The 26,145-nt window shown below is 37.3% G+C and overlaps 1 protein-coding gene across 35 annotated transcripts in view; it reads right to left on the reverse strand.

Annotated features, from left to right (window-relative positions):
• Positions 1–3,076: 3,076 nt before the first annotated feature.
• LOC139965540 (piezo-type mechanosensitive ion channel component 1-like) overlaps positions 3,077–26,145 on the reverse strand; it is a 139,551-nt gene continuing 116,482 nt past the window's right edge. For 30 of the 35 annotated variants that reach the window (XM_071968021.1, XM_071968019.1, XM_071968000.1 and 27 more), the window contains 21 exons: positions 25,692–25,757; positions 24,418–24,510; positions 23,951–24,123; positions 23,262–23,350; positions 20,635–20,697; positions 19,112–19,168; positions 14,955–15,231; positions 13,777–13,968; positions 12,895–13,129; positions 11,501–11,642; positions 10,880–11,021; positions 10,246–10,460; positions 9,663–9,821; positions 8,903–9,050; positions 7,902–8,087; positions 7,181–7,273; positions 6,180–6,349; positions 5,569–5,706; positions 4,603–4,682; positions 3,893–4,064; positions 3,077–3,543 (listed from right to left, as the gene is read on the reverse strand). In XM_071968021.1, coding sequence (XP_071824122.1) covers positions 3,291–3,543; positions 3,893–4,064; positions 4,603–4,682; positions 5,569–5,706; positions 6,180–6,349; positions 7,181–7,273; positions 7,902–8,087; positions 8,903–9,050; positions 9,663–9,821; positions 10,246–10,460; positions 10,880–11,021; positions 11,501–11,642; positions 12,895–13,129; positions 13,777–13,968; positions 14,955–15,231; positions 19,112–19,168; positions 20,635–20,697; positions 23,262–23,350; positions 23,951–24,123; positions 24,418–24,510; positions 25,692–25,757 — 3,143 coding nt within the window. In that variant the 3' untranslated portion in view covers positions 3,077–3,290. The remainder of the gene's footprint in view (positions 3,544–3,892; positions 4,065–4,602; positions 4,683–5,568; positions 5,707–6,179; positions 6,350–7,180; positions 7,274–7,901; positions 8,088–8,902; positions 9,051–9,662; positions 9,822–10,245; positions 10,461–10,879; positions 11,022–11,500; positions 11,643–12,894; positions 13,130–13,776; positions 13,969–14,954; positions 15,232–19,111; positions 19,169–20,634; positions 20,698–23,261; positions 23,351–23,950; positions 24,124–24,417; positions 24,511–25,691; positions 25,758–26,145) is intronic. The other 5 variants (XM_071967992.1, XM_071968005.1, XM_071968001.1 and 2 more) reach the window with 5 other exon arrangements.

A 26,145-nucleotide genomic window follows, 5' to 3' on the forward strand; every position in this document is an offset into this window, starting at 1 on the left:
AAAAGCCTCCAACATATAATATCCGTATGAATTGTTTTCCTCTTTTATAAATCAATATCAGAATTTATCAATCAATCGATCGATCAATTTTTGTATAACTGGAAGCAACTGTGTTTTAAACCGATAGCCTCTAAAAGTCATTTATGCATATTAAGGAAATGAAAAGTTACAAACCCACAGATCACACAAGCAATAAAAAAAAAAGCTATCAAGATTCAGTCATGATTTATCCTCTCCTCAAATGTGATGATTTTGTTGTTGTTATCGTCACAAAATGATTATAAGAAAGCAAAATGTTAACATTCAAGTATCAAATTACAGCTGCAATATCATTTCGAAGTACCATATGGATGCTGCATGTTTTTTTTTGTTCTTTTATTTTCTTTTATAAAAACGAAAAAGTCCCAAAATGTCGGACCAAGTACGTACCAAGCATTCACTGGCTATTTTGACAAAGAAAAATAATTTCTTTTTAAAAAGGGAAAAACAGATGACAGTTTAAGGCAGTGAATTTGCTCGAGAGATAAACCATAAACCACAATGAAAGAAATAAAAACTGAAAATTTTCAAACCCTTTTTTGAGTCGGTGATATCACAGGAAAATGCCAACCTGTATAGGGGAGTGTATTTGATGGGCTGTCGGAAGGTTTTCAAACGGACATTTGGAATTATATCACAGATTAACTTCAGATGGATTCAACATTGCGAGCCACATCCACAGAGGGATCTTAATATCTACAACTCTTCACAGACACTCCAACCATGAACAACACACGAAGAACAATAAGACAAAGAAAGGTTTTTTTTTTTTTCAAATTTTACCCGTTTGCGAAGTAAGACACCGTGCTTTACGAATCACCGCCAATAAATATCGAATATTTTACAATTCCTGAAATTTTGCTTTCATGACAGATGTTTTGATCAGGGCCACAATCAATTTTAAATTTTTAGAAAGTTTGAAAGTTGAAATGTTTAAGCCCCAAAAAAAAAATACTTCTTTTAAATACTGTTGAGTATGTAGCATACCAAATTTTGACACATGTAATATTTCAAGTAGTATTAATGATACCAGCTAAGATGGTACTCACCAATGTTAACTTTTAGAAAGTTTGTAAGTTGAAATGTTTTTGCAAAACGAAATTCAAAAATAATTATTGTTATGTATGTAGCATACCAAATTTAGTCAAATGTAATATTTCAGGTGGTATTAATGATACAAGCTAAGTTGGCCCACTCACCCAGACGATTCTATTGTAGCAAACTTGTTACAAAGAACGAAAAAGTTGTTTAAAAAAAAAACTGTATTCTGTGTAGTACACAATTGTTACTGATAATAGTTCCAGTGTAAAGTATAGGTTATACTGTTATAGTTATTACACTAATTATGTAATAATTTTGATATTACTGTTAATTTCCAGCAGAAAGGTTTGTAACCCTCTGATAATATCCCTCATGTTATATACCTAGAACTGCCTAGATGTATTATGTACAGATAGCATTGCTGGTAGTAGAAGCAATGTCTCACCTTATAATTATAGGTAACTTTCTTTCTGCAGAAAGTGATACTTCTGATGGTACAACTTGCTATACCCTTGGTAACTCTAGGTACCACTGCTCGCACAGTCAGCGATGCCTAGGTAACTATAGGTAATGTTGTAGCAAGAAATACCTATGTAAGTATAGGTAAATATCACTGGTATCACTAGTGATATACTTTGTGTAACAACTATAGTTAATTTACTGATGTAGGTTGCAATAGCTAAGTAACTATAGGTAACATTACTGGTGCAGTTAGCAATACCTATGTATTTACCATGGGAAATATCACTGGTAAGTTTTACCTACAAAACTACTGGTAGAACTACTGGTACAGATAGCAATATTTGTATATTTTATTAAAAGCTGATCATATTTAGCGATACTTTAGCAATACTGTCCCCCTGTGAGTAATTCTTTGGTTTGTCTACCTGTTATATCTAGAAGCTTACATCTGCCGTGACTGAAGTTACGTTTTGCATTATAACGATATCAGAAAGCCAGCTAACACCAAAGCAATTTGCCAGAAATGTGAAGAATACATGAATTAAGGAACCCACCAGATGTGTAGCTCATAACTGTAGAATCAGTACACACACAGATGAACAACTAGGAATAGATGAACCACTACATCTAATGAGTCAATACATAGGTAGATCATATATGGGCCACTATGTCTAATGAAACCAGACATAGGTAGAACATAGATGAATCACTATGTATAGACGGGCCACTATGTCTAATGTGAAACCAGTCATAGGTAGAACATAGATGAATCACTATGTATAGATGGGCCACTATGTCTAATGAAACCATACAGAGGTATATCATAGATAGCCCACTACGTCTAATGAATCAAATACATACAGTAGATCATATATACATAGCTAGATCATATATGAATAAATGAACTCCTATGAATACATGAATCACTGCATGGGTACATCATAAATGGATAGATGAATCACTATGCTTGGGTGAAACCCCTACACATGTAGCTTATTCATTTGAAGAAGCACAGAATAACTAATGGAATTAATTGAACTTAATATTAACAGGCTGGTGTTTTCACAAACATCAAAATGGAAAGCTAAACTGACAAATCCAAGCACATTTACACCCTCTTCAAGCCCTTAAACAGACCTGAGTATATCTCCTTCCAAACAATGAGAACATGGTTTGCAGCAAGTCCTGTTCCCCTCGGCAACAAAGTCTTACAAACATGATGAAAGCTCCAACTTCTAACATTTTGTCCTTCAAAAGATTTAAACAAAATTGAAATAATTTTTTCTCATGTAGGATGAAGGAACATCAGGTGTGGACCTTTGGTGGTCAAATTGGAGTGTGGGGAATGTGAAATGGTGCTGGATAGTTGCAATGGAATAGTAAATTGCAACAGAATATTTTTTTCATTTTCTGATTTTGAGGTAGCAATGTTTTAACATTTCAACGTATGATGACAACCACCGAACCATCTCATCAGCTCAAATTCCATTTTTTTTTTTTCCTTTTTTGACTTCAGACGCAGAGGAAATTAAAATCCAGCTTCTTCTAAGCTACATAACCTACAGAATAGATAACTACATATATACCACAGCTAGTACAAAAATTGACTCAATAACACTAAGAAGATAATTACAAAGAAAGGTTAAACTAATTTAACGATACCAACAAAAGATACGCTAGCACCCTGGACCTTTGACAGAAGACAATCACCTGTCATCAGATACAAGAATATTTCCCCAAAGTATTTACTAATCCTGTTTATCTTTGGTGACCTTGATGAGCGTCTCCGGTGACCTGTACAGGAAGAAGAGTCTGGCCGTGAGATCTTCCTCCAGCTCCATCTCCCCGCTCTCGCGGACCAGGTAGATATCCAGGACCAGCTTCAGGATTCTGTCTACGTTGGGCAGCTCGTCGAACATGATGGTGTAGGAGATTCCGCTGAACATCATCCGCACAAACCGACCGATCACCAGCACGAGAGAGACGTACAGACCGATGATGCTATCAAGAGTAGAGAACGATTACGAGTTATTATGAGACCGAATATAGAACGTTGAAGGCTTGCATATACAGTCAGGGAAAGACAATACCTCAATGATAACACTAGTACAGGACAAGAAAGGAGAACTCAAGACAAAAGATATGGTATAAAACAAAGCCATATTTCCTCTAAAAGCATCTTGATTCAGAAACAAATTGAATCGACTAGTTCTCATTTTTCATTTTTGCAGGTACGTTTAAGTTTCTTTAGGTCTTTAATCCACGGAGGATAAATATGCCGGGCACCTAATCCCTCCCTGTGTTTTTCTGCCATTAAAAACCACTGTATACTCCTCCTCCTTCAACTCACCCGTAGCCTGCCAACGGTGCGAGAAGTTGCGACGCCGTCCTATCGTTCAAGGTTATGATCACGATCGTCTTGTCGTCTTCGCTCTCGAATAGATCCCACCACTCTACCGTATTGGAGAGTCCAGCGATGGCACCAGAGTTCAGGAGCAAGGATGCATTGGAGTTTTCACCATCTGGAAAGAAGCGGCAAGAATAATCTATATTTCCGAGCGAATCAGAATTTGCCTGTATCGTGTTCTACCAGACAGCACAGGGAACGGTGTTTGCGTTCAAATTTCGTTTTGGAGTCTCGCTGGTTCTAAATTATTTCTCTCGTAAATATTACGGTCTTTCTTCAGAAAACACATCTAAATATCTGTTCACTTGTATATCCATTTGCTCAATTTTAGCAAATGGCAGTTTTTCTATGCAATGCACACTAGCCCAAACAAGAACCGGTTACCTCTTTAGTTGCAATTCAAACAATGCTTGTTGGCAAAAACAGTTCTTGAACAAATTTGATCAATAAGAAAACAATCCAACATGCTATATTGGAAATTATAACACAGGAGTTGGCATAAAAAATGTTTTCAACAAAGAATGTACAAAAACATGTGTGAGGCAGAGATTTCACTATTTTTTATAAGAAAGGTTAACAGGCAAAATGTTTTGATATTTCTGTCTTTGGTAGGATATCCATGACATGATTCAACAATGTTACTCTGAATTTACCTGGTAGTATCTTCTCTGCTGAAGACGCCATACCGGTCAAAGGCACTCTAACATACTTAGGGAACAGTTTTGGAATCAATCTGTAAGAAAACATAAATGAACTCTCTGAAGACTCAAGAAACACACACCAACATCTAACTTACATCAACATGTTTTTTTTTTTCAGCTGAAAGAACCCTTTTGATACAAGACTGATAATCAATGGACTTAAGATTGAAAAAAAAACGCTTCTGTGAAGTATTGAATTATTGTTTGGACAGAGGTGTATCATAGTGAAATCACAAGATTCTCAATGCTATTGCATATTAAGTGCAAGTTTGCCCTATTTGCCTATCAGACAATAACATTGGAAAGTTTGCGAGGCCTATCCATACGAAAGCTTTCAACATTGCTGTGAGACCTATCCAAACTAACATTCAGCAGTTGGCGAGGACCAACTGTACAACAGCATTCAATAGAATTGTGAGGCTTGATCATACAACATTTAACGGTTTGCTAGCCTAACCATACAACAAATTCAACAGATCTGTTAGGTACAGCCTCAAAACAGGACTATCGTGAAACGTATCCGTACACAATATCCAACAGGTTGGCTCAGCGTAACTATATATACAAGCATATTGAACATTGGTTACTGCATGACCTAACTATGCAACGAAAGGTTCGCTAGGCCTAAAACATACACCACTCAGCAGATTATGTGATATCCTAAGCATACAAGATTCAACAGTATGCATAGGCCTAACCATACAACAACATTCCACATGTGTGCTATGCCTAACCCTAGAACAGCAATCAATACATGTGTATGTTTACTCATGGACAATATCACATAAAATTTAATGAACCTCTTCATCATAGACTGATGAGCTGCAGCAGCTTGCGAAGAAATATTACTATCGGGTACATATTGCAAAAGTGAACATTTTTTCCAAAACAAAAGTTAAGTTCAACCCTCTCACTCACACTGGATCATTGGTTGCGGATAAGTTAAGCATCGCTGCTAGTCCGTCACGAATCTTCCTGTCTGCTTCATCCGTGGGGCTGAGAGTAATCTGTACTTCGCCCCCAACTGTTGGTGTAACTAACTCACTACCTGTGATTCTGTACCAGAAAAGCAACAAAACGACATCGTCCTACTATATTACAATAGGAATAGCATGTTTCTCAGACATAAGAAGAGTTAAACGATGAATGGGGGCACAAAATATTAACTTTTCATAAGTTATAGACCCTTTTTGGAGAAAACAGGGCGGGGTGGGGGTTTGGGGGGAACAACCTGTATTTGTCCAAGTTAGTTTTCTATATTCACTTTTCGTTATAAAGAAATAACAGAATAACATGTGACTAGCCGTCAACTTACTGTAACAGTCTAGCAGACTGAGTTTATAGGATCAGCTGCTCAGAAGCATTAATAAAAACTCAAACGTGAAACAAGATGTTCAATTGATGTTCAATTTCAATATGGAAAATATTACTTTTCCATTTAAGATAAGGGGAATTTGATAGATGTCATTTTTATTTACATATCGTAGATACATCTTCAGAAGGGATAGAATATATCAAGGGCAACTTACCTTGTGAAGGTGTATCTGAATGTCATGATGACATCCTGGTTTGAGTTCAGCTCATTCTCAAATGACTCCCTGCTTGGTGGACTGACCTCCCAGGTGGTGCCCGATTCACCGCTATAGGTAATCTTGATAAAGTCCTCTTGTCGGTAAAGAGTGAGGAATGTTCGTGCCTCCTACGGATGACGAAAAAATAGGTAAATTCCGCCGTTTAATCGACTTCATAGAGAATTAACCCAGTTCTGTGTCATGTACAGGCCATGTGTCATCTATGGGCCATGCATTCCAAAGCTACCTATTAATACACATGATTCAAACATGATCTGGTTAAGTTTGTTCATTGTTTGTAAGAGACCAAAGACCTGTCAACGTAGTTTAGTGGTTCCGATCTTGTTTTTGGTTGAGAGATATCCTACCATTTAAAAGTCGTGTCCGAGGGCTGTCGGTTTGTACATGTAATAGTGCCATTTATACGCTTTCAAACCTAATCATTTGCTTTTGCATGCAGGTAGAATGTTGTTAACATGTGTCCACACTGAAAACTGCCATCTTTAGGTCAAGTTACAAGGGTCAATCCAATATATTAAAAAAAATACATCTCCATTACAGAAAGTAAATATTGTAATATTTTCAATTATATTAAGACTGGATCAAGGCTTTCGACCTTGTGGTGTTTGAAGTAAAATTAAAATGTGTGTGAAGGAAGCATTTAATCTGTGAATATCTCCAAAATGGAGTAAGATCTTTCTTAGCTCTTTGGAAATTCAAGTTCATTTCATTTATTTATTTTTTCCTCAGTGTACAAAAATTGAAATAGTGACAAAGTCATATTAATTAACAATATTAATTATTGCTAGTTGTTCGTGGCAGTTATCTCTATCAGACAGGGCAACAATAATGGTTAGGTTTGTGTCTCCTTTCAATAAAGTTCTGAGTTCCCATGCAAGAGAAAAGCAAAAACAGCTGTAAGTAAAACAAACCCCGAAAATGCAGATACATCATCTTACCAAATCGTCATCAAAGTCTTCGACTAACTTGTTGTACTCCTGTTTCGACAAAGGCGCCAGGGATCCCATTTGGGCAAAAGATGTAAAAATTGGCTGAAAAGAAGGCAAAAATAAATACATGGAATTGTTTGATATCCAGCTTGGTAGCAACAGCTGGTGACACAGAGGCCATTCATCGAGATAATGCAACTACTGAATATGCATGATACAAAAGCTTTAAAAAAAATATATATATATATAAAAATAAAACTGTAATAAGAATGATTCTGGAAGTCCATACTGATTTCTAATATAAACTTAAAACTTTTTAAGGAAACTAAATAAAATATTTAGAAAACCAAAGCAGCACAAAAATGACCCAAGCTGTTGGCATTTTAATCTTAGTTGTAATGCAACACTTGATTGAGAAAAGGTTTTACTAATTACATTCATTGTTTCTCCAATTGAACAATGATTACAAAAAATTTCATGAGTGATTAAACTCACTGCTATCCATATTTCTCCCGTTTCTCACATATTTTGGGGATTTTGTTCATTACTTTCTTCCTCTGGGTTCACGGCCTCCCCCCTCCCCTTAATAACTAAATCTTCTACTATTCTATCAAAAACCAACCTCAGTCAGACACCATAGCTCAGTCCCCTAACCTACTGTTCAATGCTCCTGTCAGGGAACAAACCCCTCTACCTCTCCCCCCACCCCCTTTCCATTTTCTAAAATTACCTGGTAACCACTGAAGGACACCGAGATCTCGGACATCTGCGGTGGGTTGGCGATGCTCACGGTGTTGGCGAAAGATACAAAGATAAGAGGGAACCAGATGATGAAGATGAGACCCAGCACCATACCCCCTCCCATTCCATATTTCACCGCTGCTTTCTGCATTTGACCTCTCGGTGTTGGCATGTTCTGGTGAAAATTGAGGGTGGACAAAAAAAAAAGCAATATTTTATACAGAGTATGAGTTTGATGATCAATACAGCAAGGATAATCCTCGTCCTTATCTTTATTTTCCACTCTTCGGACGTTACCCAAACATTTAAAAAGAATCTTACACTCAAGGAAAACATGTTTTATTTTTTGTTGGGTTACCTTGGTTACCTGGTTTTCTTTACGATGCCAACCAATGACAGTGAGCAGTGTAGATGCAAAAGTACAAATTTTCATATTGATTAATAACACAACAGCTTTATCAGATGACATTGCTTCAGTTTGCAATGTTTTCTGACAATTTATTTTTCCATAAAAGAGAAAAGGCTATTTGACAAAAGTCAAGTTCTATTTTTCGGAAAAGATATAAAATTATGAGCGAATTTCCACTTTGCTTTTTTACACGTGATCAATATGAATGTGACGGACCTTACGAGCAACGAAATGCTCTGAATTGAATAGAATCATTACTGACTCGTGCATTTATACTCGGTGAAGAAAATGCAGGGGATTACTGTCTATAGTTGGATCAACGGAATTCTTTATTTCAGTAATCCTCTGATGAATTCTCTAACATTGTCGACCAAAAGAATTTTTTTCTTACTTCCAAACATTACAAGATATGAATAAAAATATTTCTTCGTTACTACCGACAGGTGTTTACGTCAATTAGCAAACCCGGATTAAAGAATAACGTATTAATCTTCTGTGCGTAAATTTGCGGTACTGAATGATGTTGATGTCGATACTAACATGAAAAATTCGCTGTTTAATATAGCAATCTTACTGTTTACCTTTTCGTTTCTTCTAAAGCATTTGTCTGGATAAATGTTGGAGTAGATGTCTTCTATCTTTGCATAGTGGAAGAGTGACAACGTCGTGTCTGTCCACACCCAGTCCATGATAAGCCTCAGCTCTGCCAGGAATGGAATTGCCTTCCACCTGCAAATCACCAAATATGAGTGAAATCTCAATAAAATTGTCTAGCTTTGTGCACCATCTTATAAAAAAGACCAAATAAATGTCACTACTAAATAAATAAATATCTACTTAATTTCATCAGACAGTATTGTACCGAGGGATGCAAATGAAATGGAAATAATTCTGGTGGACAGAAGCTGGACAGCAGCAGAAAGCTTTCACCGTGTTACACGCCACGGTGGGTTCTGTTTATGTGTAATGTTTTTCCCCAGTCAATTCACTTAGGCATAAACTGAATATTATAATTTGCTTACTACCTGTAAGTCATGTCACAGCAACTTGAAGAAATTTCCTTTACAGTTCGAAACACTTCACCTTGAATTACTTGAATTTTCAGGTCACTTATATAAAGTGACAGCATATTTGCATATGAAAACTGAGGGTAAGTTACAGTTAATTAACATCTTGTTCTTCCACCAATTAGAAATACCACCAAACACTTGATAGCATTATTGTAGTTATACTGTTTAAATGGACAGTAGCCTAGCCTACAGCCTAGCCTAGTAGTTATTTTTTCTCTTCAAGCAGAATATACCTCTTTAGGTGAAGGGAAAAGACAAAGAAGTAACATACCCGTAGAACATGACCAGGCTGGCATAGCTGTACCGCTTGTACAGGAAATTACCCAGAATCCTTGTGGGATATCCACTTCTGATTTGATAACAGGAGAGTCCAAAGTAGACACAATTTAAGAAGTAGAACCATCTAGCTGGAGTGTTTTCAGTGAATGGCCTAGAATGGAGATGATGAGAATAATAAAAGACAACAAATAACGGAGAATTAAACAACAGAAATGATGCATGCATTGACGAAGGTTGAAAATTACAGATGGATGGTCTGTTACCATAGCAACTTATGATAAGAGTTTTATAAACACATCAAGAGAGTAATTTACAGCTAATAAGACCAACATCTTAGAAATTTTGCGCATGCAGTCCCGAACATCGATTTTGACTGCCACTGGTGACACAACTGAATATCAACAAAAAATTAATATTGTATGCATGCAGGCAGAGCTTTGTCTACAATTGCAAAACCATTTGTTACTTTGATAAAACTGGAACAGTTCAGGCTAATTGAACCAAAATCTCCCCAAAACAACCAGAAAAAGGCCAAATATTCTGAATATTTTCTACTGCCATATATATAGACTCACTTGTTGTTGATAGGAGGCAAAATGAAGAACAGCCACAGATGTATCACGATCACCCAGATGAGAAGGAAGATGAACTTTGCGGTCACGTTCTTGCGGAGATAAATGGCCCGGTCGATCACGATGACGAAGAATTGGATCAGCAGCAGTACCAGGAACGAAGTCGGGATGTTGTTGCTGTCGACCAACTCGGTGACATCACTAGCGGCCTTCTCTTCCTGTCAGAGTAAGGAAAGGAAAAGATAATGGTGACGTCGTGACAGAGTTTCCTTTTCGAAAAACTTACTAAGTTACAATATTCTGCCATGACATGATGGAGAAAGAATTTTAAATTTCACTGTATTATCTCTTAGATAGAATGAATGCTTAAAATCAGCTGTTGTCAGAACAAAACAGCAAAGAAAAGAAGATCAATGACAAGTATTTAATATTGCTATCATGAAATTGTACACAAAGAATGAACCATTTATAAGTGGGTGGATCTAGGGATAGACACTTCTAAAATTCTTTGGCACGACAAAAACCGCCAAACTAGGTACATAGCACAAGCCACTGGGAATCATCGACTGCAATCTCTTTCGATTTAAGATGATCCCGATCGAAAAGTTTTTTTTGTTGACATTTTGGTTTAACTTACACCAAAAGCGTGGTTGAAGAGAGCTAAGACGATGAACATGATGAACTGAAGCAGGAACATTACTACGTAGACGTCAGTTGTGGCACTGAAGGTAGGATCGACCATCTGCTGATAAAACCGCTTCAATGGAGCCAGCAGACTCCTACGGAAGAAGAAGTAACAATAATAAAAACTTGTGTTGGGCTACATATGACTCGGGCTGATGAAAGAGCGAGTTGTAAGAACAAGGTGTAATATACAGATTATCTTGAAAAGTAATTTTACACATCTGTGGTGTAGAAATTAAGGCAGATTTTTTTGGTTTTAGGATCTTAAAGAAACAAAGACAAAACATGAAATGAACATTACATCCATCTCACCGTTAACACTGAAAAGTCTACTCCAGTAGCCTGTCATACTGGCCCTTTTATGCAGGTTAGTTTCAGCCGGGATATAATGATGAGGTTTTAAGGTAACAGTGTGGAATAGTTTTCTCTTCGGTATCAGTTTCGCAACCAGAATATAGAGGTTTAGAGTAAGAACTAAACAGTGTGCAATACTTTTCCCTTCAATATACGACGGAATCTCAATGACTGCCACTGGAACATCATCACTTTTAATAAAACAATGCGAATGGCTTACTCTGTCTCCGATTCCTCCTCCTTTTCCTCCTCCTCTTCACTTTCCTCCCTCTGAATTGGTTCTCCATCTTCTCCAACTGCTGCTCCCTCTTCATCTCCACCCTTAGCAGCTGCTGCGTCCTCTGTATCTCCATCTGCAGCTTCTGAGAGCAGATAAATGGTAATCATATATATAGGTGTATTTAAACAGGTTCAGTAAAGAGGCTAATACAGTTTTGTGTATTATGCAATACTACTAACTCTGAGGCATGCCATACGGACCGTAACATTTCATAAGATCACACACCCCAGCTGTAATAAGCAATAAGTTTGAAAAACTGAATACACATGATGTAACATTCAGAGTATAAGCTGAACATTACAAAGGTCAGTCTCAGACCAGACCACACACTGTGTAACAAGCAGTAGGCTTACATGTATCACACAGCTGTACTGCAATCTCCCAGACTGATTGCACATCATGTAACATTCAGAGTATAAGCTGTTACAAAGGTCAGTCTCAAATAGACCACACACTGTATAATAAGAAGTAAGGTTACATGTATCACACAGATGTACTACAAGCTGAACATTACAAAGGTCAGTCTCAGACCAGACCACACACTGTGTAACAAGCAGTAGGCTTACATGTATCACACAGATGTACTACAATCTCCCAGACTGATTGCACATCATGTAACATTCAGAGTATAAGCTGTTACAAAGGTCAGTCTCAAATAGACCACACACTGTATAATAAGAAGTAAGGTTACATGTATCACACAGATGTACTACAATCTCCCAGACTGATTGCACAATAGCTCTCAGCCAGGTTACTACCAGAAAGATCACATTTATGCAACCACTGACAGTCAGGTCTGCATGGCAAGCACACATTATGTAAGACAGACAGACCACTGACTTAGGCAGACTACAATCTGTCTGTCAGACTAAACAGTATGTAACACAGACAGACACAATGCCACACACACAGACCATTAACTCTCAAGCAGACCACAATCTGTCTGGCAAGCACACATTATGTAAGACAGACAGACTATTGACTTAGGCAGACTATAATCTATACGTCAGACCAAACTGTTTGTAACACAGACAGACACAATGCCACACACACAGACCATTAACTCTCAAGCAGACCACAATCTGTCAATCACAACAAACATCGTCATAATGAGACCACTAGGTAATAGGCAGACTACACACAAATTAAACAATGCCTTTTGTTCCTTTTGTTCAACCATTAGATCCCTCCCCCCCCCCCTTTCTTCATTTCTATATTTTCATTTTCCCTTCCCAAAATATCACTCCAACAGTAATTCTTGCTGTTTTACTTAATTAATTTCTCTGAAGTATTCTAATTCCACTGCTCAAACTAATCCCAGGATTAACACTTACCTGTTTCTTCATCCTCTTCAGACTTCTTCTTGTCCTTCTTCTTCTTCTTTTTGTCCTTTTTGTCCTTCTTCTTCTTCTTTTTGTCTTTCTTCTTTTGTTTCTCCATGTCCTCCTTCGCTGCTTTATCTTGATCATCTTCATTTTCTTCCTTGCTTTCTTCATCTTCTTCTTCTTCTTTTCCTTCATTCTGTCCGAGGTCTGGTACCACCTGACTCTCCGTCCACAAACCGTGGCTCTGCAAACAACCAGGATGAACTTTAGTGTTGATATGATCATAATCATAATAAATAATAATATGATAGTAGTATCTAATTATGCTCTGAAGCTATTTATCCTCCAAGGCAAGATCTTAATGAGAATCTGAAGAATATGTCAACGAGCTATTTGCGCTAACGATCGATTCCAGCCCGCAAACCTTTCCAGGACACACTCAAAAGGAGGAAACATTTACACCACCTGGAAAACCCCAATTTACAGAATGGGTACACAGAATGGTTTTCCACAGTTGTGATGATGGGGACTTAAAGTTGCTCGTGATCTGTTTCTTTTCTTCTTCAACTTATTCTTCAAATTTTCCATGTTCTGCCTGTTTTGCTTTGCATGTTCTGAGTTCCACCTTCTCTGAGAACAGGACTTTTTTGGGAGAAATATGCTCAAGCAATTCAATGCAGGTGTATTGGGGAACAGAGAAGCTTAAAAAAGGCTTTGTGGGAAATTTTCCACACAGCTTTACTTCGACAAATGACAGAACATCACAGCTTCATCTCACGTGGTAGTATGTACCTCAATACTGCCAAACCAAGGGTGGTGGGATGGTTGGGGGGGGGACAAAATATATTAAATTACAAAGTGAAAAGATTGTTAGGTCTGACATAAACATACCTTAAGTATAGACCTGTGGAAGAAGACAGCCAGGAGCAAGCAGAGATCCAAGACGGAGAAGTTTTCCGTGTAGACCATTCCAAAGACCTCTGGCGGCCACAGAGGAGTGTTACCTTCGTTGTACGCTAAGTTTGCTTCGCTATTCCACGGGTAGAAACTAAACTGGAAGACGTACTTGTACATCACAATGACCTACGGAATCATTCAAGATGTTTGAAAAACAAACAAAGAAATATGTTGAACAGTTTAAAAAAAAATTATTTGCAGCAAATTTTGCAAGATTATGAAGACATTTTAAGATCTAACATGGAGTACATTTTCACCTCCAAGTTTAATTTACAAACATGATTGCTGTAGAAGTGGATTTGTATATCAGGAGTAAAATTTAACCAAACTGAAACATGGTCTTGGATTATCATGATAACAAGTGAAGCCTCTCAAATGCAAAGCATGACTGTACCTTGTTACGTTCACCAAAGAGATACCTTGTCCACTCCCAAAGAGATGAAAAAATCGGAATTTGCGATTGGACATGCAATATAGCAATCAACAAATGGTTGGGGGGTGGGGGAGGGTGTGGGAGACATTTATTCCATCCATACAGGAAACTTTACTACTTGTGGATGGGATGTCAACACCAACTTTGACAATTGAACAGAGACACCATTACTGAGTAGAATGATATTATATATGGAAAGAGTCAGGTAGGTTGAAACTTAGGAAGTTAGGAATATATTAATGTTTTCTAAACAACAGACATAAGACCAGACACCTGCTGATAACTTCGGCATGTGCGGTAAACAAGACAGGTGAATCACTGATAATTGATCCAATGATTAGAAGTAAGGAACCAAGTAGAAGCAGGCATAAATATACAGCATATGGTGAGTACCTGGTATGGGGGGATGGTAGTAGAAGCAGGCATTAACAGTATATGGTGGATACCAGGTTTGGGGGTGGGTGGGGGAGGGGGGTTGTAGTGGAAGCAGGCATAAACAGACACCTGGGTACCTGGCGTGGGGGTTGGGGGGGATGATGGTAGAAGCAGGCATAAATAGTGTATGTCAGATTTATAAATGGTTTGTGGGTGGGGGGATGGTTATAAAGCAGGATAAACAGTATATGGTGGGTACCAGGTTTGGGGTGGGGGGAGGTCGGTATTTTGGGAGGGGACTTACCATTTCGTATGTCAGGATGAAGATCCAGAACCTCCTGGTAGGTCTCGGGATGCAGAGCAGCGCCCAGAGGAAGAGAGCGATTACGAGCGGCATGGAGAGAAGGTTGGCCCGGACAATATGGTTGATGATGATCAAGAAAAAGCAGAGAATCTCAGAGTGGGAGATGATGGCATAAAAGAGGGCGTAGAGGAGCCTCAAGGGGCGTATCATGGATCGTTCAAACTTGGTGGTGCTGGATGTGGCGGTTACCGAGGCGACCTCTTCCTTCCTTTCAGTGCTGAGAGGGAAGGAACGGAAGTTACATAACGTTTAATCAATCTGGGAGTGGTGAAGTCGTAACATTTATTTGATAATCTTACTCGAACTGATCTAAAAACCATTTTCTAAACACTTGACTGCAGGCTCTGGCATCCAATTTTTAACCTAAGTTTTATATTTCCTGACTTCTCAAAGATTTTTTATATTAAACAGCTGTTTAGCTTCCATTACTAATATTTGTTTAATCTTTTTCTTTTTTGGATCATTTATTTTGGTATCTGATACAAATATCACAAATATACAAATATCACCCAACTTTAAGGACTGGAGGGTATGTTCTTGCCATCACCAACCTCACAAGCAGAGCAAGCCTCACAAACAAGGACTACTTGATTCCGTATAGCATAGCAGAACGTTACAAAAATGGTCACATCGCTACACAATGCATATTGATATATCTATATGTATATATTAAGAGCAACATCAGAAGACAGAACCTTTTTAGTATTTTCTTTTCATTTGGTGATTAAAAAAGTCATACATATCAAACCCACCTACAAAGGCTTCACTGCACAGGTAAAAGCAGTCCATTTTATTTCAAGAACTCTGCTATACAAATAATTCGACAAACCAGTAGCCATTTTCACTAGAATAACCTTTGATCCTCACACTGCCTTATAGCAAGTCGAGAATATCACCACACATTTTTTTTAAACAAACCGATTGTATGTTCGCACAGATTCAATTGGTAATATGATCAGAATGGGGAGACTTGTAAACAGGCAATAACAAATCAATAATTTTACAGCTTTATCAAATACCAAAGACAACTTGAAAAACAGATATTTACGGAAAGGCCATGGAACTGGACCTATACCAGCAGATGCAGGATGAATATAGGAGAAAGAACATTGATGTATCTTTAATTAACTGACATTGGAATAACTCTTGCTTCTATCGATTTTCATACGGACAGGGCTCTAATGACACAGTCATACTAGTTGCTCAAAAGTCATAAGTTTTGCCGCAAATATGCTAGAGGTCAGATAAGGGTCACCCGTGTTCAAATTTCAGAAAGCTTCTTTACTGCGATTCTCAGATTTATGTTCACTTCATGAGATGTTTAATCCTTGTGTGGACGTGTGGGAGTAATTTGAATACAGTGAACTTCTGGGAAAGTCCTTCTGAACCAAAAAGCAATTTTTAGCCTTTTAGCAATTTTTTTGGGGGGGCTTTGGTTACATTTAATAGCAATACTGAAGACCTTTAACAGATCAATCGACTGATTTTCTGCCTTGTCTTGGTTCCCTGAGAAATTCTGGAAATATTTTATCCTTTGAGCCGTTACGTGAAGCACCGAATACGGCGATTCCAAGCATGAAAAGACTGACTGCTACCATGTTTGTGATTTACACATTGGCTCACACTTATTACAAACAATGAATTTGGGAAGAAATATTGAATTTTTTTTTTTTTAAAGCTGGACATACATAATGATTACAAACAAGGGAAATTGATAAATAACCCCAAAAATTGAAGGAAAAACATAATTTATAGCAGCAGAACAAGAAGTTGGTGGCTTTACATGACAAGGGTCCAACTACTTTAAACTACTGTTTTATTCTACAATGAATCTTATCAGCTGTTCTCAGGTCATCCAAGGTCACGGTTAAATGCTCCGTTACCGAGAGATTTTCTCTCAATAATGAGATGCAGTCTGCCTCGAGACGTGATTTACTTTAGATCCACCGATAGAGGTCAAATCTTTGTGGGATGAACTTTGACCTTCCTGGTACTACCAAACAGCTGTGGGCAATGACTGTGGAAGTTTTCAGAGGTTTTATTTCAACCTGTAACGGTTGACGCCTAACTAGACAGCTGGTCAAACCATTTAGATCCAATTGTAGCACACTACGACTAATTCGTATGGTAGCCTTGAAGTGTAGATCAAGATAACACACAAGATTTAATATAATCAGGTATAGTCAAAGCAGCCTATGACTCTACTTGTTTACCATATACATGTTTGATTTTTTTTTTAATCTTTCCATTTTTTTGCACAGATGGAGCAAAATGTTGCAAAGGAATTTTTTTAAAAATGGTGTTCGGTTCTACTGCTTAACTTCAAAATGATGACATGCAATTATGAAATAGCAGACAAACTGATAAAAAAAAAAATTATTATTCCTAAGTATTCCCTCATAATTTGGATAATGACTGAATTGACTTTAAACGGTCAACAGCTTTGATTCGAAATAGGAGTACATTTTGAAGAAAAAATGATTACTGAGCATCTTACAGCCAGTCTTCAAGACATTTCTAATCTCTGTGTGATATTTAATATGCTAAATAGAGCAACCCTCAATCCCTGGGAGTAATTTAGAGAGTTAGATCCCCTAGGATGGGTCATTCTGTAAATGTTTTAGCAGATTCACTAGCTCTATGAAGTTGCGGGACAATACCGATGACTTTTTAAAGATCTTGATATATTTATTGTGTGAGTTAGCAAATATGAAATGTGAAAAAGTAAATCAAGTTGGAACATACAGTTTATATGTGACAGAATATGGGGGGAAAAAATGTGCTAAGGTATTGTTATTAAAAGTGCAAATGTGTTAAAAGACACACACTGTAGCCTTGAGTGAAATCTGTGCAAACATGTGGTGCAATCTTTTGTTTCCATATTGCAGGTTTCACTATCAGACAGTATAGTGACATCCCACTCAGTGTTGTATAGTGTCATCTTTTGTTTCAATATTGCAGGTTTCACTATCAGACAGTATAGTGACATCCCACTGAGTGTGTATATAGTGTCATCTTTTGTTTCAATATTGCAGGTTTCACTATCAGACAGTATAGTGACATCCCACTTAGTGTTGTAAAGTGTCATTATTGCTTCATGGCAGGGTATTTTGTATTTATTTAGTATCATGGGAGTGAAGCCAAAGAGCCTACAGTATCTTTCAATGTTAAATGCGGGTCAGTCATAGCACACAGTCCAAAGAAAGTCACATGTCCCGTGTGTTATGTGATGCAGGTATTGTAGTAACAGCACTAATTGTATATTATAATGTTATGTGAGACAGTATCAGAAATTTTTTCCAAGTGTGTCTTTAATGTAGAAACCAAATTCCAAAAGAGTGTTTGGTACTGCAGTACCAATAAACAGTGGTTGTGTATCGTGTCATGGCCAAAATTTAAAGATATCTGTCGAACATAGTGTGTATAAATGGACTCGCAGACTATATATGTCAGGCAAATGGACTCAGATGAGTATAAATGGACTCAGACTAAATAGGTCAGGTTTATTGAATATCGTGCAGGGTATAGAAAATTGTAGACAATACATATAATGTGGATAAGTCTCCTGTCATTGTGACTTATCTTCAAGAGTCAGTACTCATGAAGGGGTAAGGAGAAGGGGTGAGGAGGAGGGGGGGGGGAGAGTTTCACACATTGGTGTGACATATATTAAGTCAATACTGACATTGATATGTTTCGTCCAAGATACTAAACAAGAGACTGAAAAACCCTACCAGGCATGGGTTCAATGTTTTGTCGATACATCCTATGGTTGTTTTTAAGAGGATGGTGAGGATATTCAGATAATACTACATGAAAAAGGTCAAGTATATTATATGGTTTATAACACATACAATATTGAATGAGGAAAGCACATCAATGTTTTTCAAAATATGATCTTTGGTTGAAACATTTATGAAAGAATGTCTGTATGGGAGATGACAAATTGAGACGTCACAAAGGAAACTTCAAGCAGCCTTTCGAAAAAGGTCACGAGGGTTGACTTGATGACGACAAACCAGGAGAGAATAAGAAGATGGAAACATGAGGGTGACTAGACGTTTTTAGGAGGCCGTCGCGGCCAGAAGATCACTTACGACTTGAACAAGAATCCAAACATCTGATTTTTGGATTTCTCTTCTTCGGACTCCGCGCTACGAGGTTTGGGAGGAACAACTACAAATATGAATCTAGATTCTGATATGAAAATGGTGCATTTAAGTGACCCTCAGCGCTACCCCCATCCCCCTCACCCCGTTCCTTGAATAAATCTTCTGTTAATTAAATAGAACACAGAGAAAATCATTCAACTGTCAAAGTTGCTTCTTGGAACTAAAATGATGCCAAAACATCAAATCTTACATACAGCAATAAACAGGAATCTAGCAAGTTTTGGCAGAGTCGATAGAAATACTTGACCACATTTGGGTTTTCATTTCGAGTAAGATAATCATTAATACATTCGTATACAAAATCATGTTCTTATACATGTGTATGCAGCTACAATGTAGATCAAAACACATGCAACCTATAGTAGAAACAAACTAGCCCTCTTAGCAAACCAAAAACCACCTTTTCTGAGCTACTTTAAATACAATCTAAAATGATCTTATTCATGCAAATTTACAGTTTTTTTTTTTTTTTTTGTCCAAAGAGATTTAACACAACCCACTGGCAAGCTTTAGTGCCAGAATTGTGTTTTCTTGTTTGCCAGTTAATTGAATTTGACATTTTGATCATCAAGATTACTTTTTGGAGATAATTTTAAATTCTGTTAGTAATTTGTTGTTGTTGGCCTTTCTTAAGGGCAACAAACTTTTGCTATCTAAGGCAAGAACATTTTGAAGAGATTTCATCTGTTGTGTATGTAAGTCAAAAAATTAGATATAAAGGGGGGAGGGAAAAAAAACTTCTTTCAAACAAATTTTATGGCAAGAAAAATGTGGTTGCCAAGGCAACCAGCTACTGTAACAGCTGATAGCAGAAAACAGATATAGGCTGCATTTAACAGCAATGTGGAAATATTCGACAGCAACCCACTGGCAAATATCAGCGGTAAAGTTTTAGCGGCAACAGTAGTTCAACACAACAATACAGAGCTGTATCATCCAGCAAAAGCACTGTAGAGAAATATGTTGTTGCAAATTTATTGACAATTAACATGCAGGATTTCCTGAGAGATAAAGAGAGGTAATATAAAAATGAGTCTTGAGAGAGAAACTTCTTGGGATCAAGGAGAGGAAAGGATCAAAATAGATGGGCTATCTCTACGACATGAGAGAGTACTAAGAAATTACTGCAAAATTTCAAAATTTTCACCAGAAATTATACGGCGAAAGAACTTAAAAGCAGTACTAAGCACCGTTACTCCTTTTCACAAACAGAGATGCATAAATTTCGAACTACTTTAAAATAACTGCATTTATTTCTCACATTCAGAGAGATTGTGACACTAACAAAATTCTTTCTAGTTTAATCTTACCATGCTCAATACAAAATTATGAAAATATTGGGACATGATCAGAAAACGGACGATACTAATACACATCAAATCAAACTACTGGTGAAATGATATGCATAGAGAAAAATTGCATAAAATGAATCATGCATGAAGACTGACCTTTGACCCATGGCGCCAGATTCACCTGATCTTTCAACCTCTGGTGGTTCCACGATGGTCACCCTAGAAATTAACGTTCATAACCATATACACCACAGAGATTAGTGACAGAGATTCACAGACATGCATCATGCCAGAAAAGAATAGGAAAATCATGACTTAACAAAAAATAAATACATAGATAAATAAAGATAAAATGAGAAAATGAAAGAAAGTTAAATTCATAAATGACATCGATAGAAAAATTACAAAAAATCATGTTTTTGCACCTTTTTTTTTTTCGGTCTTGTTTAAGACATTTAGCATATTTTAACTTTTTTTTACTTTACATTAAACAATGTCAATGATAATGGTTGGATGTGCAACTCCTTGAAAAAGAATGTTAACACCAAAACTATTTAAAATCACAATGTTGAGAAAAGCCAAACTTGAAACTGGAAGCATTGACCTAAAAAGTTCACCTAATCTTGTTATTTTTGACGGATGTCCAATTCTGTTGTTTGGAACCTTCAATAATTAATAACAGAGCAACTAAAACATGGTGAGAAAACTGTCTGGAGTTACCAATGTACCAACCAATGGCGAAATGACACTCATTAAACAATTTAACAAAAATAATAGTACATTGAAAACAACTGGCTGCAGTGCTGACCACCAGTTGTACCTTTCAACAGTACCTTTCAACGGTAGTGCTGACGCCAGCAAACCAGTCGAGATTAATGCTGGTGTAACAACACTGTCATCAGTAATGCTGTCATCAGTTGTGATGACACCAGCAAAACATTTAACAGCACTGCCAAAACCAGTATCACTGTCATCAATAGTGCTGACACCAGCAAAACAGTCGAGATTAATGCTGGTGTAACAACACTGTCAGTAATGCTGTCATCAGTTGTGATGACACCAGCAAAACATTTAACAGCACTGCCAAAACCAGTGTCACTGTCATCAATAGTGCTGACACCAGCAAAACAGTCGATAATAATGGTGACATGGCATTTCTGTTTCATTAGTGCCATAACCAGCCAAAATGTCAAGAGTAGTGTTGACACCAGCAAAACATTCAACAGCAGTGCTGACATCAGGAGAACATATGACAATAGTGCCGACAGCAGTATCACTGTCACCAGTGATGCCGACACCAGTATCACTGCCACCAGTGATGCTGACACCAGTATCACTGTTACCAGAAATGCTGACACCAGTATTACTCTGATATTATAGTGAAACAGTTGCCAGCAGTATTGACACAAGTGGAACAGTTTGCAGTGGTGCTGACACCAGTGTCACTGTCATGCTGACACCAGTGAAGCTGTCCACAATAGTGCTGACACCAGCACACTGTCACCAATGGTGCTGAAACCAGCACACTGTCACCAGTCACACTAAATTTTTCTGTTACCAGATGTACCAAGAATAGATGGAAAGTATTACCCACTTGATATGAAGCTAAACTAAAATAAAAAAGGAAAAGCTATTGATACCCAAAGATGCTGAATAAAATATCTAACATACTGACTGAGCTGTAGAGTTGTGAGGAGTCATATAGGATTTCAACAAATCAGCAACAGTTTTACCATTACTCAGTCAGCAAACTGAGCCCACTGTAATGTACTGTGTGAGAAGAAAAACCGTCACAAACTTGACTGGTTTGTATTTTCTCTCTCGTTGATTGGAGATTTGATCTAATCTCTACCACTCCTTACAACTCTCGGCAGCTGACATAACTGTATCACATCAGTATGAATGTCCTATTGCTAACTAAGAAGTATAATAACTTTATACATCAGCAATGAAGGGAAAAAAATCATCACTTTAAAAGAAAGTGGTTTTGAATTTTGCATTAATAAAACATCATTCCTTGTCCTGATGATAACAAATATTATTAAGTCAGATATTGGTGTACTATTTGAAAAATATTTTTCACTCAGCAACAGGTTTCCATTTTAATTAGCAGGGTCACAAACTTTCGGTCCCAGCCAGACATGCTCATGGCATGCAAAAAAACTACCGCAAGTATTAAGTCATTCTTTAGAAATTTACAAGCACAGGGAGTCAAACCATAAGTCATGTTTAGGTTGTATTTGTTCAATTCAATGCCGTTCAATGTCTTCATTCGGCAGTTTACCCTAACAATCTTGATACAGCAAACTTATCTCTTTACTAAGGAATTGCGACTCTGCAATTCTGCATTTAATAAACTTCATTGGGATTTGTGAGCAAAATCTCTAAACGTTATCCGCTACCGTATAATATTAAATTAAATGAATGTGCAACGAGATTCATTTCAAAGAAAGCAAAACGTGCAAGAGCACATGTTACGATATACACATGTACTGTACATACATTTATTTTATAAGGCAGGTCTTTCGGAAGCAAAGATATTTCAATTTCCTTTTAATGGGAAAAATTAAAATGCCATTTGACTCACAGACCAATATTCACATCATGCTCGTTAGTACCGACACCAATTTTTAACGACTATCTGTATCAATACTACCGAAGTTACTTTCAACCGCAATGAATTTTACAAAAAGCTTTTGGTTAAATACGTCAACGGCCGCACAAAAATGTAGAAGAAATTAAAAAAAAAAAAAAAAAATTTTTGCAAACGAGGACTTTCATACCTTGTTTCATCTTTAGGAGTGCCCTCTTCTCCATCCTCCTTGGAAGGTTCTGCTGCCTCCTCTGATGTTCCTTCATCGATGACTGCAGGCTGAGAAAGTTAAAGAGACAGTGTATTGTTATCTTAGAGGAATAAAGCAGGGTGAGTGAGTGCATTTTCAACTCCACCGAGCAATTTAGGGAAGCACTTGATGGGAACTTTAAATGTTTGTAAATTTCCATGACTTTTCCACGTTTCATCCTTGACTCTGAGAACCTCGAATTAGTCTTTGGTTTTGTAGTAACTCCGTGTCGAGCATTTACATATAAGCAATAATTGGTGAAGAACATACAAGATGATAGTTGTGTCTAATCTATTCCAGGGTTAAGTCACAAGTGAAGGTAATGTATTTACAGGGCAGTACAGGATATAATATATATGGGGTTAGCGTTACTGACCTAGACTCTGGCGAATAGTCTTTCAGTCATTAGAGCTTAATAGTCTACTACAGGTCTCTATAAACTGAATGCTTCAATCTTAATGCAGTTGACGCAAGCTAAGAATTGGAAATGACACGTCTTGGAATCTTTCATTCCCAGCAAGATTCTTTTACATGTAAGAGGTAATGGATGACGGCAGCCATTTTATAATCGACAAAACAAGACTTAAAAATGCAAACGACACGACCCTGCCAGTGTTTCGTTCCTGTACCTTCTGTGTGGTCCTCTGTCGTTTGGCTTCCAGCTTGATCTTCCGGAGTTCTCGGTGGACGTAGCGGTATTCCTTGGAGAGTTCGTCCAGCCAAGAGATGACCGTGTCGACGATTCTCATCAGGATACGCCAGATCCACTTGACCTTGACAAGGATCTTGGCCTTCATACCCTCTAAAGAGAATAGAAGACCGGGGAGATTAACAATTTACCTGCCACCATTTACTTGTGACCATTTACTTGTGAGAACGCATATTCAATATATTTTGGGGTATGCACATCTATTTTTTCTTCAATTGATCAGCAAGGTTTTTTGCAGTTTTTAGTGTAGGCCTACATAACAAACATCAGGTTCTTCCAAGTTCCAATTCTTGATGCTAGCATGTACAGAAAGGGTTCTTTAGACACTGACCTCTGTTGACCTCAATGAATCTTTGAAGGTCAAAAGTCAAAAAGCTATGCACTGACCTGGAGGAGGAATTTCTTCTTCTGGCTCCGCCTCTGCTCCCATGGGAACATCGTCCTGTAACTCATCAGGAGTGGGACCTTCCTCATCTTCATCTAAACATATACATTTGAAAACAGGAAATGGTCAAAGGGTTTCAAGATTCAATAAAAGCATGATTCTAGGGTGCTTGATAGAATGCTGAAGAAACTGTTCACCAAGATGAAGTTATGTAATGGTAATTATTTAAAAAAAAATCATATTAGTTGGAGATTTTGTTTCACCCAATCACCAGAAGGGTAAATGAAGAAAATCATAGAACAAAAATAAAGCATAAAATAAATCACAAAATCTTATTCTAACCTACAATAAGATGAATTATGTGTGAATAGATATTGTGGCAATGATTACATAAATGCACAAATATAACAGGTTTTACAAATAAACATATCATGATACAAATACACAATGAGGGTGACACAGAAAACAAAGAATATTTTCTGAGGGGAACAAAATAATAATAAACCAGCTACCAAATGAAATTTAAAAAAAAACAAAGACACATGATGAGATGCTGAACCTCCTACTATTAATATTATAAATGTAACAAGAAATCAGTCAAAATCCTCTTTTACACCCTCCCCCCCACCCCCTCCAACATCAACTATTCACCCATATTTTGCCAATTCAAAAGTACATGATAGGTCACAACTTGTAAGATCAGGGAGCTCCTAAATTTATTTTGCTTCATAAAATATGCAAGGAAGTCATATCCATCTCCTTAAGAAAGACGTCAACACAACGCCTCAGACTACGAGACAATCTACATTTTCAAATCTGACAGAAATAAATAAAATCAACTATTAATTTCAAACGTTGTTTCTTTTGAGAAATAACAAACACTGTTAGTCATAAATTTGCTGAACGGTAACAGGAACACTCCAAAACGGCCAATAAAGAAAGTTGAAAAGCAGAGCAACTCTTCAATTAACAGTTCAATTAAATTTTGTTTATTAATACTAGAGAGAAATATCTCAAATAAAGTAAATTGTTTCTATGTATTGAGAAGTGGGACAGTGAGCATGTTGCATCATGAATATACAGCGGGTGCTTATTTGCATACCCATCAGTTACCCATCAGTAACAGTATGTGGTTAGATCGTGAGTTTTACCGTGGTGGTTATTAGCATTGTACATGGCTACCATCTGAATATTCAGCATTGGATATATATGCATACCCATAAAGAAGGTATCATGTGAGTACATCATGAATATAAAGCTTTAGTTATTTGCATACCCCTGGCACTATCTGTAGACGGGTCCAACATTCCGGTATCCTCCTCATGGGCTGTTGAGTAAGACACTGTTAAGGGTGAGCAAAGCGTGTCGTATGGGGAGAGAATGAAAAGTAGATTGTTTGGACCCTGGGACCTCTGGTGCAACCGTCTTTTTTATTGGGTTTTTTTTTTTTCTTGCTTTTTGTTTTGTTTTTAAGATTTGATGGGATTAGTAGCAGAACTGCACAGCACTCAACATGCTAATAACCAATATGGAAAGCCAAATGGAAATGGAAAGAAAGCCAAGCCAGGTAGACTCGAAACAGATGAAAAATGAAGAAGGTAAATAGCAAAAGCAGAGCATGCCACGTGCAAAATGAAAAGATATTAATTCAACCCATGCAAATGTAAGTCTTCATAAATTGTTGGATTAGAAAGTAAAACAATTTGAGACCTATCTTATCAAAACTGATG

This window comes from Apostichopus japonicus, chromosome 3 (genome assembly GCF_037975245.1).
Source record: "Apostichopus japonicus isolate 1M-3 chromosome 3, ASM3797524v1, whole genome shotgun sequence".
Classification (NCBI taxonomy): Eukaryota; Metazoa; Echinodermata; class Holothuroidea; order Aspidochirotida; family Stichopodidae; genus Apostichopus; species Apostichopus japonicus.